The following is a 19,581-nucleotide window of genomic DNA, read 5'->3' as shown; positions in this document are numbered from 1 at the left end:
ACATTTATTTGAGCATTTGTATGTTTCATTCATTTGAATCATACGCATGTGTGTTTATGTACCTTCTGACTGAGGATTGCTTTGATAGCGTTATGCACTTCTTCGGGATCGTCTATGTTGACGGTCCAGACGTGCGGCCGTCCGATGTAGACTTCTGCGTATGGGTGCTGGGACGTTAGCTGGGGTCAAAGAGGCAAATACACATACGATTCATTTCAAATATACATACATTACACTGATTCTTTACATTCAACGTTTTGGCAAATGAAAGCCTACCTCTCTAAGCGTGGGTTTGCCCTTAAAGAAATCTGTGTTTTTGCTGCTCTTCGGGGGATCGAACCTTGGATTCAAGAAAGCGCAGCCATTGGCTATGGCCTCCAGGGGGGCGGGCCCTTCGTATGGGAAGGACATTCCGACAAACAGCTAGAGAACCAACACACATTTGCAAAAGAGGAATTTCATCAGTTGATATTTGTGTAAAATAATAACGTTTCTAAAATGTAGATTTGATCAAACGTCCCATGTCCTCGCTTTTTAAAATGGTCTGTTTAAGTTCACAATCAAATATTTTGTTCTTTCCTTCTGGAAAGTTCTTGAAAACTTTAGACAAGCTTCCAGGAAACATCACACATAAAACCATTCAACACTAACAGGTTCTCCAGCAATGTTTACAAGCTTCATTAAACATTTTTTTAATCTCCATAAAAACGCTTGCTGTTAAAAGTACAGTCACGCCCTCAAACCGCCTCGCTCGTATAACAATAAACAGTGTCGTAAACGACCACCACAATAAACAATAAAACCTGTCGTTCTTGTCCAATAACATTACCGGTCGGGTTGCCTTTGTACTTTCTTTGTTAGGAAAAACCCATCAGAGGTCGTATAATAGCGTTGTATTCTGCTAGATGACTTAGGCAAATGTTTCCATGTGGCTAGCAGAGGCGGTGCGGCCCATCGAGACTTCCACAGTAATCCGTTTGTGGAAGTGTTGCGCTTTTGGGCTGTTAGCCGTGCCGGACGCACAAAGAGCGTTCTGTGCCGGCCCGGGCGGATGACCGACAGAGAGAGGGTTTTTTGATGGGACGGACGTTTGCTTGCTTACCAAACAAATTAAATGAACCCAACCACATTTAGATTAATTCAGAAAGCTTGTTTAAGTCACTTCTTTTTTGGTTATCTAATTATTGTGCTTATTGTGCTTGTGTTTACATAATAAACAGTATGTCTATACAAAAAAATACACATACTTGTATACAATTAAAAGTAATATATAAAATATACAAATTAATAAACATTTATATAAATTATGGGTAATTGTAAATAAAGTCAATATTTCCTTAATATACGTACTTGTTTATGTGTTTACAAATACAAAATAAATATGCACAGTTCACAAACATATATTATGTAATCACTTTTATTTTGGATGGTTGGACAGCACTAGGTATTTTACATAAAGGAAAATGTGGATTTTAGTCTTTCTGTTGTTGCACTTTTACCGTTCGCCAACAGGGGGCAGCAGACGTACTTAAAAAAGCAGGCTGATGGACATCAACAAGGACACTGATCTAAGCAAAGATCATATTGGAGTGCTCTTCTTAGTAACCTGTACTCGCCAGCGACATTTGATGAACATCTGCACATCCGATACTTTATTAAATCATGATAATGCAAGTCATTCCATTATTAAAAGTCGATGCACACGCCTCTACTTGTGACTTTGCACAAAGTCGAATCAACATAAAAGTCGAGGGGAAAAAATGTAAATCTGAAAAAGTTTATGTTGACTTTAGGAAATAACATGGCCGAAAGACACTAGTTATTATGACCATTCATATGGAAATTTCTCAAACCCTAAACCTATAGCAGATATAATGTACCGCGGTATGTACCTTGGTCTCCCGCAGGAGGAACTGGAGGTCACGGCCGCTGAGGATGCCGTGGTTCTTTACGTAATCCGGCAGGTGGACCGTGCTGGTCCCGTGGACCGTACCGTGCACTTCCATATAGGAATGAATAATGTCCAGGTACGTCTTTTTGTCCTTGAACAGAGAAAGAGGAAGATGAGCGATAAACGCATAAGCAATTTATAAAACCACCTGACAATCGTGGAATATTATTTATAGCATTGTCATTTGTTTCTGTGCACCTGAAAACACAATATCAAAGAGTTAAAAAAGGATTACAGCCTCTCTGCAGTGATATTTATCCCTGGGTCAAATAATCCAGGATTATATTTCTGGAATTCTCATGTCTGGTTTTCTGATGATGCGTGACTAGGGCTTATAAAAGAGTAAAAGCGCTAAAAGGCCACGGGAAGCTTAAAACAAGCGAGCACTACTTTCGGGCCGAGTGTTTTTAGCTCTCTGTGTGAACTTGTTTTGGAGCGCAAGGCCAAAAGCAGACAGGAAGTAGCAGTCGCTCCGGAGGGAAAACCACAAGGCCGAGAGGATAAAACGAAACCTACTTCCCATCAGAAGTCAGGTTATAAAAACTTTTATACAGTGAGTGTGTGTGTTTGTAGGCAGTGGGCACATCAAGAAAGTATAAAAAACGGTATAAAATAAAAAGAAACAAATAACTATATATATATATGTATATATATATTTATTTATTTATTATAAATCTATATCATTTAATAACAATTTTGGACTTGAAATAAGCACTTATTAATATAAATATTAATTCAAATAAACATATTAAAAACAAAAATTAACATCTTTTTTCTACCAAACATTTCAAAACACACATTCACACTTCATAGAAAAATATCTTGAACAGGAAATATAATTAATATTTTTGGATGTGATGGTGAGACACTTCCATAAATTGATGTCTGAACCAGAACTATTCTCAGCGACATCCATTATATATCAAATTATGTTTCTATTGATGCAATGTTGTGCAGTCTTGCACAGTCAAAGTATTGACATTCAGTCCTTTTAGAGATGATCTTCTTTTACATGGATTATGTCTTTATATAATCATGAACTGATGTGATCTGTTTAGACTAGTCTTATAAATTAGTCATCTATTTTTTCCCCTTTAAGTCTGGTCATAACTTTACAGTCAATCAGATGAAAAAAAAGATAGATTTGTCTCGTTTTAATCTAAAAATCTGTCATAATGTCTGTTTTAGGTCACTTATTCCTATAAAAATCTCTCCGTTAAGTCAGTAAAAGCTAAAGAGCTAAAGAATTTGTGAAAATCTGTACTTATATATCCATACTAAAACACTAAAGCAGAATATATAAATAAGCATCTCATGTAACTAGACAAATGTATATACGGTATATTTTTGTGAGTTTGTGTGGGTGAGAGAGAGAGAGATTTGCATTTCAAAAGCCTATACACATATCCTGTGATCTCCAGACGCCACACACAGACACATACAACATTCCCTGATTCAGGGTCTAGGCTCAAGTTTGTTTCCATGGAAACCAGTTCTTGAGAGGCTGTGGAATGGCATCCCCCCGACCCCCCATCTCTCTCTCTCTCTCGCTCTCTCTCTGGGTGAAACACAGCTTTAGTAAAGCTGCACGAGGTTAAACTCGACTGCCATGGGTGCACATAACACCCGTTCTCAATGCGTCCATCCTTCATGACCTCTTTACAGACTGAACTTTGAAGCTGAATGTTTAAACACACTCTGTCTGTCTGTTAAAACGTTTGAGCTCACGTGTGTCTGTGGATCAAATTCAAAGTCAGATTTCACCCCAACTCCAAAGATTAAGTCATTCGCTCTGTTCCAACCATGTTATTTTATAGCTCTAGTTAGTCTTTGGTTTCATTTTGGGGTGAAATATCACCTGTAAATGTTACTGACAGGTTTTGTGAAACTCACCCAAAGATTCAAAATTATTTCTCAACAACCAAATGATTGATGACAACCAGAGAACGATATTGTTTTTGATGTAAAACTCTGATGTTTGGTGCAATAAGGGGACTATATTTTACCTTTAGCAAATAATATTTAACTCTGTCATATTTCCCCGAAGCTTAAAATTGTTTTGTCATTTCTGTATAAAAATTATTGTACGATTGCGATATCGGCATATTATTTAACTTACGTTTGAGATTTATGTATATAAATTAACGTACATTTGAGAATTCTGTATATAAACTAATGTTCGTTTGAGATTTCAGGTTACAAATGATCGTACATTTGAGAATACTGTATAGAAATTAACGTACGTTTGAAATTTCTGTATAGAAATTATTGTTCATTTGAGAATTCTGTATATAAATTATTGTACGTATGAGAATTCTGTGTATAAATTATTGTTAATTTGAGAATTCTGTACACAAATTATTGTAAGTTTGAGATTTCTGTATATAAATTATTGTATGTTTGAGATTTCTGTATATAAATTATTGTTCATTTGAGAATTCTGTATATAAATTATTGTACGTATGAGATTTCTGTGTATAAATTATTGTTCATTTGAGAATTCTGTACACAAATTATTGTAAGTTTGAGATTTCTGTATATAAATTATTGTATGTTTGAGATTTCTGTATATAAATTATTGTATGTTTGAGATTTCTGTATATAAATTATTGTACGTTTGAGATTTCTGTATATAAATTATTGTATGTTTGAGATTTCTGTATATAAATTATTGTTCATTTGAGATTTCTGTGTATAAATTATTGTTCATTTGAGATTTCTGTGTATAAATTATTGTACGTTTTAGAATTCTGTACACAAATTATTGTATGTTTGAGATTTCTGTATATAAATTATTGTTCATTTGAGATTTCTGTATATAAATTATTGTTCATTTGAGATTTCTGTGTATAAATTATTGTACGTTTTAGAATTCTGTACACAAATTACTGTACGTTTGAGATTTCTGTATATAAATTATTGTACGTTTGAGATTTCTGTACACAAATTATTGTACGTTTGAGATTTCTGTATATAAATTATTGTATGTTTGAGATTTCTGTATATAAATTATTGTTCATTTGAGATTTCTGTGTATAAATTATTGTACGTTTTAGAATTCTGTACACAAATTACTGTACGTTTGAGATTTCTGTATATAAAAATCAACGTGCATTTGAGAATTCTGTACACAAATTATTGTACTTTTGAGATTTCTGTATAAAAAATATTGTACGTTTGAGATTTCTGTGTATAAATTATTGTACGTTTGAGAATTTTGTACACAAATTATTGTACGTTTGAGATTTCTGTATATAAATTATTGTATGTTTGAGATTTCTGTATATAAATTATTGTTCATTTGAGATTTCTGTATATAAATTATTGTTCATTTGAGATTTCTGTATATAAATTATTGTTCATTTGAGATTTCTGTATATAAATTATTGTTCATTTGAGATTTCTGTATATAAATTATTGTTCATTTGAGAATTCTGTGTATAAATTATTGTACGTTTTAGAATTCTGTACACAAATTACTGTACGTTTGAGATTTCTGTATATAAAAATCAACGTGCATTTGAGAATTCTGTACACAAATTATTGTACTTTTGAGATTTCTGTATAAAAAATATTGTACGTTTGAGATTTCTGTGTATAAATTATTGTACGTTTGAGAATTTTGTACACAAATTATTGTACGTTTGAGATTTCTGTACACAAATTATTGTACGTTTGAGATTTCTGTACACAAATTATTGTACGTTTGAGATTTCTGTATATAAATTATTGTTCATTTGAGAATTCTGTGTATAAATTATTGTACGTTTGAGATTTCTGTACACAAATTATTGTACGTTTGAGATTTCTGTATATAAATTATTGTTCATTTGAGATTTCTTTATATAAATTATTGTTCATTTGAGAATTCTGTGTATAAATTATTGTACGTTTGAGAATTCTGTACACAAATTATTGTACGTTTGAGATTTCTGTGTATAAATTAACCTGCATTTGAGATTTCAATACACAAATTACTGTACGTTTGAGAATTCTGTGTGTAAATTAACGTACGTTTGAGATTTCTGTAAATAAGTTATTGTACATTTGATAATTCTGTGTATAGATATTTACATTTGTGTGGATAGTACATTAAAATATACTTTCTGTCAAAAGAGCATGTATTATCCCCTTTGCCATGATATGACTCATTTCAAACTACTCTGCTTGTCTGTCCGGTTGTGTATGCCAAAAACTTTCCTGAAAAATATCCGGGGATCAGATTTAAATTTCATAAGAAGTTCCACTTCAGGGAGCAAGTGTGTGGGACACAAAAACGTGTGTGTGCGACTAAATGAATTTTTCATGTGCTCTCTGCGTCTCTCATCACACCCGCTTTCTGGAGTCCAGATGGGTGGCGATACCTTCTCTGCTGGACCATCTTAACGTAACAGAGTGTGATCTCCCTATGGCGGAATGTTGGAAACTCACTGATGCCAAATAAGAAGTGCTGTTTTGGCACATAAATCTAAACATAACTGTGTCCTAGATATCAGGGCCTAGATTTCACGTGTAAACAAAGCGGATCTCACCTTCCAGAAGTTGTCCACCTTGCCGTACACGAGTGACTGGTTTTGGCGCTTGATGTCGTCGATGTGCCTGAAGTCGCTGGCGTTGAGGTGCTGCTCCACGACGAAGCCCAGGAAGCTGTTATCTGGAGTGTGAGCTGTAACAGCCAATCAGAGGAGAGCACAGGTGAGACAATCAATGCGAAGGTGGGATTTTTTTGTAGACAAAACTAAATATTTGTCATTTTATGAAACTATTGTTGGGGAAAACTGCATGACGAAGAATTTTGCAATGGTAAAATGTTAAGAAAAAGTACATTTTAATATTCGTTAATTAATAATATAGAATGCATACAAATATTGCATCCATTATACAGTAAATTCCTTATAAATAGTAAATTAATTATTAATAAAAATATTTATAATATTTTCCTCTTTCTTGCCATAGTTTATTTAACGCACTACTTTTTATAAACTGATGTCAAAATACATTTATCGTAAATCATTACAGCTCAAATGAATTTTTACAAGCTTATGTATAACAAAAAAGGTTTACAGATCGCAGCTTTATTGTAATGTGTTAAGTTTAAATATTAAAAATAATCGAATAAAATTGAAAACTTTTTCCCAGCACTAAATATCAGGATTGTCATACATATTTTTATTGAATTTAATTAAAAGTAATAAAATAAGATTTTTTATTGAACACAAACACACACTTATCACCATGCAATCAAAAAGACGAACAGAAGAGAAAAATAAAATAAAAAATGGAAAATAACATTTACTATGTTATTACATGGAGTAAAATGTTAAGATTAACCGCACTCTGTATGACAAGAATCTGTGTGGGTACCGATACTGCCAAGCGAGGAGTTGTTCCCATGACAACTGTCGGCCAAGAGGTCGCCAGGGTAACAAGTCTTGGCAGAGATGCACCTGAATGCCATCTGTCTAAAAAATCAATCCTGAGATTACAATTTCTGAATCACACACACACACCCTCCGATGTTTTACAGCAAGAGAGGGCTTGTAAGCATGTTTGTGTGCGTGTGTGGTTATCGCCTGCAGGAGCAGCTGTAATAGGTTGTCACGGTTACCCGTCAATTCCACTGAGAACGCAGGAGGAAATTCAGAACCCAGGTGGCCTGTAACACAATTTGTGCAATTTTGTGGCAATCGTAAATGGGGTTTAAATGGAATATGACCCTTTCTCTCTGACTACACTTACTGTAAACAGCTTATACACACACACTCTCTCTCTCTCTCTTACGGCGCCTGTCAACTTTAGTCTGAATTAACGCCATGAACCAAGACAACTGCACGCTCATTCTGGAGTTCATGCACCGTGCTTTCATAAATCTGTGCTTTTATCGTAAATAAATGCAGTAAAGAATAGTTTTTTTGTCATTGACTGGCAGCAGATCCTCTTACTAATATGCACAAGGAAAGCTTTGTAGGTTGAAGCGTTGAAATGAAAAAGAGATTTTTTGGTGAAAGACGTGTTCACAAATAAACCCAAATCCTTCTTAAAGATGTTTCTCAACATGATGTGGCAGGACGCAGAAATGCTGACGAGACAAATTACAATGTGTGCAGGTGGCGTCAAAGAGATGCTGTCAGTAATTAGCAGGAAAGCAGGGAGTGTGTGTGTGTTTGTGTGTAAAAACGGGAGTGCCAAAACAGAAACTCAGCTCATCACGATGAAAATCTAAACACACTGCAAAAAACTATTTTCTTTAACAGCATTTAAACTATCAATAGAAAAATAATTTTGTTTTCGCTTTGAATTATTGTTTTCCATAATCCATTGGCAGGTATTTATTCTTGTTGTCAGAATTTATTTGATTTTTTTCATTAAAATAAATTCAGTAAATAAAGCTTTTTTCATAACTTCAGTAAAAAAGAATCTTAAAGGGACAGTTCACCCAAAAAGGAAAATTCTGCCATTAAAGGTGCAGTACAGTCTCCAAAAACAACAAGGGTAGTGTTATATATTTTGTTCATTTCAGTACTTACAATATCTCAAATGTTTCCAACTACTTGTAAATCGTGAGAAAATCATTCTAACCAATGACACGGGGCTGTGCAGTCGCCTCTCAATGGCTTCATATCTTCGTTACCCTTTGCTACCACTTTTATTTACATTTACATTTAGGCATTTGGCAGATGCAAAGCTGATTGATGTCCATCAGCGGTGGAGTTGAAGAAAACAGATACCATCATTCCACGCTCCTTCACAGCGTCATCAATCTACGGCATTGTTGTTGTTTTGATCGTGCGCCCTCTGGCGGAGGTTTTTACAAACTGCAACTTTATAGCGTGCGTAACACACTGGGTTTCTGCCAATCTCAAATTAATCTTGAGAACCTATAGAGTAGTATTGCATACTTCGTATCTTCGAAGAGTATTTAGTTTGATCACATGTGTAAAAGATAGATAGAGCTTTACGACTGTTTCCAAAAACATACGCTGTGTGCGGGGGGGAGGGGTAGGCTGAACCAAAGCCATTACGCACCCATTGTCAACAAAACACAGACATCAGTTTCACTCACTGCATGCGGTTCATGTCCGGCATCTTTTAGCGCTGGGACGGCTCCATATATCAGTTTCAAACGATCTCCAAATCCAGCGTTATATCCACCGTTTATATAACATTCATCACCCAAATGCAATCAACAAACAAACACCTTAACTTCGCGAACGTATGTTCTCTCTCCTGTTTACAAGTGAAAGTGAAGTCTGCGCATGCTCCTTCCCCTGCTCTCCTGTGTCCGTGCCACTTGCTTTTCTGGAAGAATTGTCCAACAAGGGACTAAGAAAAGTTGTTGCGAAACAGTTTTATATGTTTGAAAAAAACTTTCCCAAACCTGTACGATCACTGGAGAGTGTATCAAACACAGAAATACTACGTAATACGCCCAAACTCGTTTTTTTAAAAGTTGACCATGTTTAGCATGAGAAGACAGCATGTTTAACGTTGTTAAGAAGTCAGAATGCATGACACATCGTTGCACGGCCCCTTTAATTACTCAACCTCAGATTGTTCCAAACCTGTATTAGTTTCTTTGGTTATTGACATTCTTTTATGTTAAGCAGAACAAAGAAATGTATACAGTTTTTGGGTGAACTTTCTCTTTATGAATAAAAAAATCTAGTAACACATGAATTGTTAAATATTTGATAATATATTAATTAGTGGTGGGCCGTTAGCGCCGTTAACGCAGTGAGACTCTTATCGCGCGATAAAAAAAATGTCGCCGTTAATCTATTCTCAAAGTTGGGTTGGGAGCTGGGTCTATACTACGCAAGCTATGATGACTTTCACCTTGATATTTTAGCGCAGATGTATACCAGCTTAACTGCACTGTACGGGGTGAGAACGAGATTTTTTATCTCGCGTGATTCGAGTCATTCGCGCCGCCTCATCATCTCATAACCAGGGCTTCATTCGCGCGATTCGCGCAGCAAGTAGGTCTATTGCCTCTTTGCATTAACACATAAATCACTCGCGCTTGACACGCCATTCGCGTTTGGTCTGAACACAACATAACGTTACTGTGAAATTACCGCATCAAACGTGACGTGCTAACATGGATGCAGCTATGAAGCCGCCGGGTTTGCTTCAGGGAATATTAATTTTTAAGAAGCTTCCCAATGGAAACATCGACAAGACTAAGGTTGTTTGCACCTTGTGCAATGCGGAATTGGTTTAAAAAAAAAAAAAAAACTTTCTCTCAACAGGTAGTGGTCTAGTTTTAGTTGAAACCAGTAACTTTGTATTGAGATCTAATGTATTATGGCTCCTGTATGACAGGTCGCTTGTTGCTCCCTCACTCTTTGTAAGTCGCTTTGGATAAAAGCGTCTGTTAAATGACTAAATGTAAATGTACTGTAGGAGCTCTTCCAGTCTCAACTACCACCTAAACGCAAAGCATCCCTTAGCTAATGCGAAAGTAAACACAAGTACATTTTATTGAACATAACTTATTTTCATCACCAATTATCATAGTAGAACAGCTTTCTCAAGCAGTTTGTGATGCATTTTGGAAACAGGAGATGAGCCCCTGGTCTAATGCGCCACCTGGCTTGAGAAACCCGTTCTCAAAGACTTACTTTTAGTCATTATTTGGGTAGCACACATATTCTGAATGCCTTCGGCAGAATTCAAATGAGCCATTTTAATCTAGATTAATTCCAAGATTAATCTAGATTAATCTAGATTAAAAAAAATAATCTATGCCCACCACTAATATTAATATATACTCATATAGAACATACATATATATATTTATATGTATATTTATATTTATATTTATATTTTTATATTTATAATTATATTATATTATTTATAATAACATTTTATATAGTTATATATACAAATTATTATTATATAATTTAATACAAAATCATCGAATATACATTTTATAATACAAAACATTATAAAATTATATACATTATATTTAAAAACAAAAATATTTTATGTTATTTAAAAAAAATTGATATCTTTTTAAAAAAAAATTGTTTACATTAAACCTTTGCATGTTGACACAGGTGCACACCTGGGCAGCTCAACCAAATGTTTCAAATAGATGTCACATTAAAAAAATACCATAACTCTAAAATACATTTTAATTCGTTTTTTAATACCAATATATTGTGTCAAAACTTGCTGTCACACCCCTAAAAACAACATATCAACAGCCATTCCAAACACCCGATTAACCACATTCTTACGCAACTCCCAGGTTTTGCCTGGGCACCTAACGTCCTTCTAATGCATTTACTTCACTACAAATTTAACTTTTCTGTCAAATCTCTGTAAAGTCTTGACAGGTAGGTGTTATTTTTTCCAACAGCCGCGCTGCAGACTCCCTTCCTGCGATTAATAATTTAACAGCATAAACAGATGATTATGACATATCACAATGGTGAAAGCTAAACCCATGCAATTTTAAACACACTATGAAAAACATGACACAATCTTGCCCTGTCTACCTCCCTATTTCGCAACAGAATGCAACACGCTTATTGAAGCATCGCATTTTTAAATGCAACTAGCAAAGATTTGTATGTGTTCTGTAAGGCATCTAAAAATCCTACAGAAGAAATCAACATCAATAAAAATAGTATTATAATAAGTTATAAAAAGAAGTCTGCATGCCGACGAGAAGTTGGTGTCATGTCATGACATGCAACGAAAGGAAGTGTTGTGTAGTTTTACAAGCTAGAACAAGCTTCAAAGCAAAAAAAAAAAGCGCAGGAGGAACCGTCAGACCACTTCATGCCAACTTGTCTGTTTATGAGTGTGTGTACATGTGCATGACGCTTTGGCAGGAGTTTCACAAAGCAAACTTTGGACTTCCCCCCCAAACGCAACACAGGCTGCAATGACGTCTTCAGCCCTGTGAACCTTGAAAACCGAGATCAATAACCATCTTCCATGCAAACCTGACCTACTTTTCCTCTTTCAAGCTCTTCCACGTTTGGGTTTCTTACATGGATCGTTTGTCCAGAACAGGAACTGAATTGTTCGACGTGGACGGACACATAATGCTGTGTAGGAATCGACTTCCTCTGTCGCGCGGTGTGTTTGTGATTCACTCATTTGATACGCGTGGGAAGTGTTAAAGGGACACTTCACCCAGATATGAAAATTCTGTCATCATTTACTCAGTTGTTTAAATCTTTATAAATTTCTTTGTTCTGATAAACACAGAGAAAGATATTTGGAAGAATGCTTATAAACAGACATTTTGTTGCCCCCCATTGACTCCCATGGTAGGAAAAAATACATTGGTGGTCAAAAGTGCCCCAGAACTCTTTGCTGTCCTACATTCTTCAAAATGTCTTCTTTTGTGTTCAACAGAACAAAAAAAATAATACGATTTTTTTTCCTACTATGGGAGACAAGCTCTGTTTGGTTATAAGCCAAATATCTTTCTCTGTGTCGATCAGAACAAAGAAATTTATACAGATTTAAACAACTCCCAGGTTTGTAAATAATGACAGAATTTTCATTTTTTGGTAAAGAATCCATTTAAGAACAAAACCCCCCTTAGGACAAGGAGCACAGACACCCATCTGGTCACAAGAAATGACATTTACCCAAACATTGCCCTTGACATTCTGGTGTTGTATAGATGACATAAGAGGTACAAAGGTAAACAATGAGCAAGTGTTGTAGATCAGATGACATGAGATACAGGGGTGCATTGTTGGATTAGGACATTTCACTGACAGCGAGGGTTAACCTGCATGTACAAACCCAAATTCAACAAATGAAATGAGCTCTGAATCATATCAGATTTGTGTTGGGTGACAGATGGGTGATGAGTGTTTCAACACTTGTGTTTTTGCAGTACCGTAAATAACCGACGCCTGCGGAAAGACAGCAAGCTATACAAACTACACACACCTGTCATCTGTTTATTTTCCTTGTTCTGCAGAACACAAAAGACATTTAAAAAAACGTTGTTAAGCAAACAAACATTATTGACTTCCATTGTATGGACACAAAAGACATTCTCAAGATATCTTCGTTGGAAAGAGTCAAACACAGGTTTCGAACCAGATGATGGCAAATGATGACACAATGTGTGAACATTCCTTTTAAGTCGAATCTGGGTTGTGCTTGAAAGCCCTCGAGTTTTACGAGAATGTCAAACTCCGCCGATAAACAAAAGAGCTATTCAGCCCTTGAGGCGATACGAGACGCCACCCAAAGCCCCAGGAACCCCGATGCGATTCGGATAATGCTTACGAACGTCTGATGGGTAAAACGCTAAGGCTTAACAATAGGCCTCTCTCACACACACTTACGGAACATGGTGTTGAACTGCTGGGGGTTCAGGTTCCACTTGCCCCACGGAGTCTTGTGGCCTTTCGACTGGGCATAGTGGGCGTGGTTAAACTCCGGTTCCGTCCCGAAGGAGTCCAACACCCTCAGCATGCACCTAAAACACACATGGTCGAGCACGGGTTAGCTGACATCTGTAAAAGATAAACGAGAGCCAAACAACGAAACATTCTTCAAAACAACTCGGAGGGAAATGCGATTTGGACGTCCTATTTGTTTAGCCCATTCGCGGGGATTTGAGTAAACGACAGAGTGGGGAAAGCTTCGCATTCAAAGACAACAAAGCCTTGCTTGACGTTGTTTAGACTGAATGAGATTGATGAGGTTGTGGCAGGAGTACAAATTACCTCTGTCCCTCAGGGGGGGAAAACAAGTGACTTCATGTTTTGGAGATTTGCACTCTTTAAGGGTCATACATTTCTGAATATGTGCGGAAAAGTCTCATTAACCTGCTTGACTACACAAGCTAATACACAGAAGTTGAAAACTAAAATGATGCACGACCTAGAAAGCATAGTTACGTCAAGAACTAAATACTGTCTGATAACAAAAGGGATAAATGGAAAACGCAACAAAAATTCAATAAAAAAAAATTCAACGGCACCAGTAAACGTTTTACTCTAGGTACACGTTACCAAACGATGACGTTGACTTTAAATGTTCAAGGTGTAATTTTTATAGTGGATATACTGTCGGAAACGCATAAAATAACCTTACATACTGAAGCTTCTGTTTTTATTATCTTAGAATGAGCTATTTCTGTCTTCATACACTGCCGGTCCCCTTACATGAGATTCGTTATGTTGTTTCTACAGTAGCCCTAAATGGACAAACGGCGTGTTTCAAATCGTGTTTCGTAAATATGTTATCTTCTTCGGCAAAGAAGCGAAAACGTGATGACATCTTAGTCCTGTGTCAGCCACCGCAGTGCTTCGAAAGGGATGGGGGGTGATCCGTTGGTTGCAATACACAACCTCACCACAAGATGCCGCTTAATTTCACACTGGACCTTTAAGTGTTACGTTAGTTTTAATGTTCATGTTGTTTAATTTGTCCAATAAGCATCATTTGTGTCAGAACGCCATTGAAACACGCGAGCGTGACATGTCTGCACCCAACAGATCATATCAGGACAGATCACCGTGATAACTCAATAAGCTAACTCCTACTTATCGCCTGGAATAACCGCTTGGATTCACCCCAGCGGATGAGCGAGATCGACCGCGCCGTGCCACACAAGACACAAATGAAACCAGAAGATCAGGTTAAGACTCATTTAAAAAGGCTTTACGGTCAATAATATCCCACAGTCTCGAATGATCCTCTTCTATCTAGACAATGACGAAGAAATTGCAACTGAGGAAGGTCACAGATAAAGAGACGCCAAGCCGTTTAGCTGGTAATCAATCTTGCTGTTTAAAATACCAAACTGTGCAACATGTCTATGGGTCAAAGATGCATAAAAACAATTTGTGTAATACTGCTTTCAGTTGTTGTTGTTTAAAAAAAGTTTTCTGTTTAATTTAATAGCATTTTTGTTTCCCCAGAAGACCCCCACTAAAATGTAATTCAGTGTAACAATCTTGTCAGGGATATTTATGTAAATATGATCCCTTATTGATTTCCCTTTATATGTTTTGATGTGCACAATTCATAATAAGCATAATGTTTGAATTTGTACATAAATATTGTGTTACACCGAATGACAATGTAAGATTATTTCAACCAAATTTTGACATTTTGTTCTGAAAAAACATTTTACTTACATTTAATGTGCTTTGAAGGGACATAAATCACTTTTGTCAATTTCTTTTGATGGGCTCATCTTAAAGTCTTTGTCTCTTATATAAACTGGTTAGGGAGAATTGTCTTAACCGTGCTTTTTGTTTGAGAATCTTGATAAGCTTAATGTAGTAACACTGGCACAACCAATGGCGTGAGTTTTTGCGGGGCTGTTTGTTCACAATGTTGGTTTGAAAATTTGTAAAACATTTAGGCGGTGTGTGATGTTGGGTTTACTCACTGATAATGGACCCAGGACGGTCCCAGTGTCTTCTTGAACTGAGTTAGACCGACGATATCTATGTAGATGAGCTCTACAACTTTATCGCCCTTGGTGGGGCAACTGGACTTGTTGCCCATGACTTTCTTCATGATCCTGTTGAAAGACGGATATTTAAACAAGTTACAACACAAACCAAACATAAGCATCTATGAGAAAACTCAAACGTGATAACAGAGTAAACAGTCATGTTATCTGAATCTACAGTATAAAGATCATAGCACAGTGACAAAATAAAGCATCTTAAAGGGACAGTTCAGAAGTAAAGAGTCGGTCATCATTTATTTCGCCTCCTGTCATTCCAAACCTGTACATCACTCTTTTTTTTAACAGAACACAAAAGAAGATATTTTGAGAAATGATTTTGTGTCCATACAGTGGATGTCAATGAGGGCCAATGTTGTTTGGTTACCAACATTCTTCAAAATATCTCCTCTCATATTCTGCAGAAGAAAGACAGTCATGCCGGTCTGGAAAGATTTCGACTGAATACTCACTCTTTCAGCTCGGCGAGAGATGCAGAGATACGGATGTCGTGACCAAGCAGGTACAGCGTGGTGATGAGGTCACTCCACTGAACCAGTTCCCCGAGAGGACCGCCGCTGAATGCGTTCTCTGCGATCTTAAAACCTGACTCCTTCGTCAGGAGACCCAGGTGCACCAGGATCTGAGAGGATATCAGAGAAGTTTACCCTCATTAAATACTACTTTCAATTCGGTAATGCCCATGCGGGGGCCCCGAGGGGACTCACCTTTTTGCGTTGGCGTTTGGCGAGGTTCTGTTTGAGGGCGAGGGAGCTGACGGCGCTCACCCATGGATCCTCCATGCGCTTGATCCGCAGCATCATCCAGCGGAACTCCTCGCGCCGCGACATCAAGCGGTACAGCTCCTCCAAACTCGTGCGGATCTCCATCTGGACGAAAAACGAAGACGAACGTAAACATACGTTTGGAGTTTTTATAGAGCGTAGCAGTTGTTCAAGACCCGTCAAGCTCGTCACACATACCTGTAGATTTCGATCAGCTTCGTCGCCGTTGTTCTTGATCCTCCACGGCAAATGAGGGCACCAGTTTTCCACCTGACAGGAACACAAAAACACAGTTTGAATGCACTGTATGTATCTTTGTATACACCGTTTCATCGTAAACACGGGAGCCCGACCCACAGTTAACTTCTGGTTTGTGTTTGACTACTAATGTAACTATTTATATTTTCTTTAATTTATGTAGATAAAAATTTATATTACTATTCATAATAATTGTATTAAATAAACAATTTGTTGACTGGGTCCTGGAGTTCGGTCGCATACCGTATTGGAACATCTAGGGGTTGAGCTTGGTATTGCAGTTAAAATAATAGCGAGAAAAGTTTAGTAACGTTTTTTCTCGCTTTCTTTTCATCGTTACCAGAAATAATCTATAGGCACTGTATTGTTTGTGAAGGTGTACTGGAAGTTAAGGTGGGGTCACAAAAGTGTGCATAAAAGAAACTGTCTATAAAAGCATCAGACAAATGCATAAAACGTCAAATGTTTGAAACCGGAATTTCAAACGTCCTTAAACCTGGAAATAAAAAGACAGCAGTGGGACTTTAGAACATTCAAAATCAAGATTAAGCACAATTTCTGGGTCGCCTGCCAAATATCAATTTTCGACAATGACCAAGTGACTCCATTGTACAAAAGGTCATATTTCCTCGCTTCCACAGAATCGCACAAGATGCTCTCTGGAACGTAACCAAACCATGTTGGAAAAACTTGAATCATCAGGATTTGCACAAACTGGAAATCCATGCCAGTTTAAACCATCAGTCACGCGCATGGCCCCCCCCCCAAAAAAACAATACCCGGCTATTCGCCTGTTAGTCTGGAAACAATGCCTGTCACAATTTCAGATGTTCACAACAAAATTATCGTGGCCAACGTAATTTACATCGCGATATCCATCAAAATATCCAAATATCAATCATTTTTGTTTAATACTAGTGTAGCGGGGTAAAGAGAGAGTTTGTAACCTTCTTAAGGGATATGTTAAACGGTACAAAAAAAACATTTAATAAGTCGAATTGTCAACCAAAGACTAGGCTTATCACATGTGTAGCATTAACACAATATCAATTTTCATAATTGGTGTTCATATTGAAGCACCCCTTGTTGACATATTAGGTCGAATATAATTGCGCCGTCTCTCTTTGTGTTGACACACACGTGTCTTCATTTAACTACCTGATCCACATTTACATTATGTATTTGCTTTTAGAGAGAGTGAGCGAGCGAGCGATGGTTGATATGGAAATGTATGCACGTCACCATGGTGACACAGTGAAAGTCATGAGACGAAGCTGTGTGTCTCTCTCTCTCTTTAATGGATTTCAGATGTTAACACCAGTGTTAAGTAACAATAAACTAATACGAACACGCTACTATTTCTCGACAAGCCAAAGAGATGTTGTGTTTATTTTATACTAACAAGATATAATCAGGCATGTGTGTGACTTCTATATGTGTTTATACCTCGCTCAGGTAAATAAAGAAGGAACAGGAGGATCCATCGACTCCGTAGGTTGAGTAGCAGGGGTCCGAACGCCACATGTCCTTCATCCACTGAGAAGGAAAAGTCATTAAAACAAAAAATGTTAGATTAAAATATTACAAATAATCTAGTCGCACTTTGAATATACTGTACGGCCACACTTTATTCATAATAACTCTTTTGTAGTAATTTTCTTTATAATAAATATAAAAATGGATTTTTACATTTGTTAAATAAATGTGTCGAAAACAATTCATATGCTTAAATACTGCTTGTCTTAAAGGGACAGTTCACCCAAAAATAAACGTTCTGTGATCATTTATTCACCCTCATGTCCTTCAAAATCTGTATATGACACTTTTTTATGTGGAACTCAAAAGATGATATTTAGAGAAATGTCTGTTTTTGGTTCTTACAGAAGTCAATGGGGTCCAGTGTTATTTGGGTCCCGACATTCTTCAAAATATCTTCTTTTGTGCTTTAAAGCTACAGATAATTCCCAACCTGACTGATGTTAACACGCATGTTAGAAAGCGCCGAGCACACAGCTTTACTTCCGCTGTTATTTGCCGGACGGAAACGTTCTCCACCCGACCTTCAGAAAAAAAACGCTTTCCTCATCTTTGCTGTGTCTCATTTCTCCCAACGGTAACTCTCTCCCCTGGCTTATTGATCGCACTGTGCGGTTCGGTTCACACATATCGAAAAACGTTTCTGAGAAAAAAACCGTTTGGGCTTCTGCCGAGTCAACTGAAAGGAAAATCCTTCAGATTCCCTTAAAAATGACTACAGATCTGGAAAATGTACTTTTGCTGCGTTTATTTTTTTGTATGTCAACTTCTTTCAGGACTCCTGAGATAGGCACAGGCTCCCCGTGACCCGAGGTAGTTCGGATAAGCGGTAGAAAATGGAATGGAACTTCTTTCAGTAAACAAAAGCAAAAAGCTAACACAAAATATGGTTGAAACAAACAATATGAAAGAAAAATGTCATTAAAAACCAAGCAAAATAACATTTCAGTCTTGTACTTATTTATGTTTAAAAAATAAAACATTAAACAATCCCAAAGGTTTATTTAGATTAACAAAAATATGTTTGGATGGATGTGTACGACTAAGCTTTCTTGCAAAAGTCAAAAAATATTCAGTGCGTGTTAATCTCATTGTACTCTTGTTTTGAGAATTTGAGAATTTAAGAGGAATTCCATGTGCAAACGACCGCCAATCACAGTATTTCGTCCGGACTGAAAAAGTCATCATGATTGTCTTTTTCAGCTTGATGTCAAACCAGATGTAATTGGCACCATCTGCACGATACATCAACTGTTGGAAAAATCCAACTCCAGGAAGAAAAACATCATCACATGGTAGTACTCAGTTCTTCAAGGCAGTGGTTCTCAAACTGTGGGCCCTGGCCCCCTGGGGGCCCCCAAGATGGTTCCGGGGACACAGATTTTGTGGCATTTTATGAAATATGGAAATTTGTCATGAATTGTATGAAAAATAAGACCACCAACCAAAAGAATTTAACCTGCATTGTGAAACTGAATATGTTTTTGGTTTAATGAAAATTCTAAGTTTAAGATTCTAAGTCTTTATTTGGGGGGCAGCAAAGCATTGCACTCTACGCAAAGGGGTCCTTAAAACAAAAAAGTTTGAGGACCACTGCT

General features: G+C 36.8%; 1 protein-coding gene across 1 annotated transcript in view; it reads right to left on the bottom strand.

Moving 5' to 3' along the window:
• Positions 1-19,581, bottom strand: part of mgat5 (alpha-1,6-mannosylglycoprotein 6-beta-N-acetylglucosaminyltransferase) — a 50,167-nt gene that overhangs the window by 3,932 nt on the left and 26,654 nt on the right. Inside the window, exons 5-14 of the mRNA XM_056758295.1 lie at positions 17,894-17,983; positions 16,388-16,459; positions 16,133-16,294; positions 15,878-16,047; positions 15,342-15,476; positions 13,282-13,415; positions 6,484-6,617; positions 1,893-2,042; positions 277-423; positions 63-179 (exon numbers count right to left, since the gene is read on the bottom strand). Coding sequence (XP_056614273.1) covers positions 63-179; positions 277-423; positions 1,893-2,042; positions 6,484-6,617; positions 13,282-13,415; positions 15,342-15,476; positions 15,878-16,047; positions 16,133-16,294; positions 16,388-16,459; positions 17,894-17,983 — 1,311 coding nt within the window. The remainder of the gene's footprint in view (positions 1-62; positions 180-276; positions 424-1,892; positions 2,043-6,483; positions 6,618-13,281; positions 13,416-15,341; positions 15,477-15,877; positions 16,048-16,132; positions 16,295-16,387; positions 16,460-17,893; positions 17,984-19,581) is intronic.

This window comes from Triplophysa dalaica, chromosome 10 (assembly GCF_015846415.1).
Source record: "Triplophysa dalaica isolate WHDGS20190420 chromosome 10, ASM1584641v1, whole genome shotgun sequence".
Classification (NCBI taxonomy): Eukaryota; Metazoa; Chordata; class Actinopteri; order Cypriniformes; family Nemacheilidae; genus Triplophysa; species Triplophysa dalaica.
The sequence above is the reverse complement of the archived record's forward strand: the minus strand, read 5'-3'. Positions and strand labels throughout refer to the sequence as shown.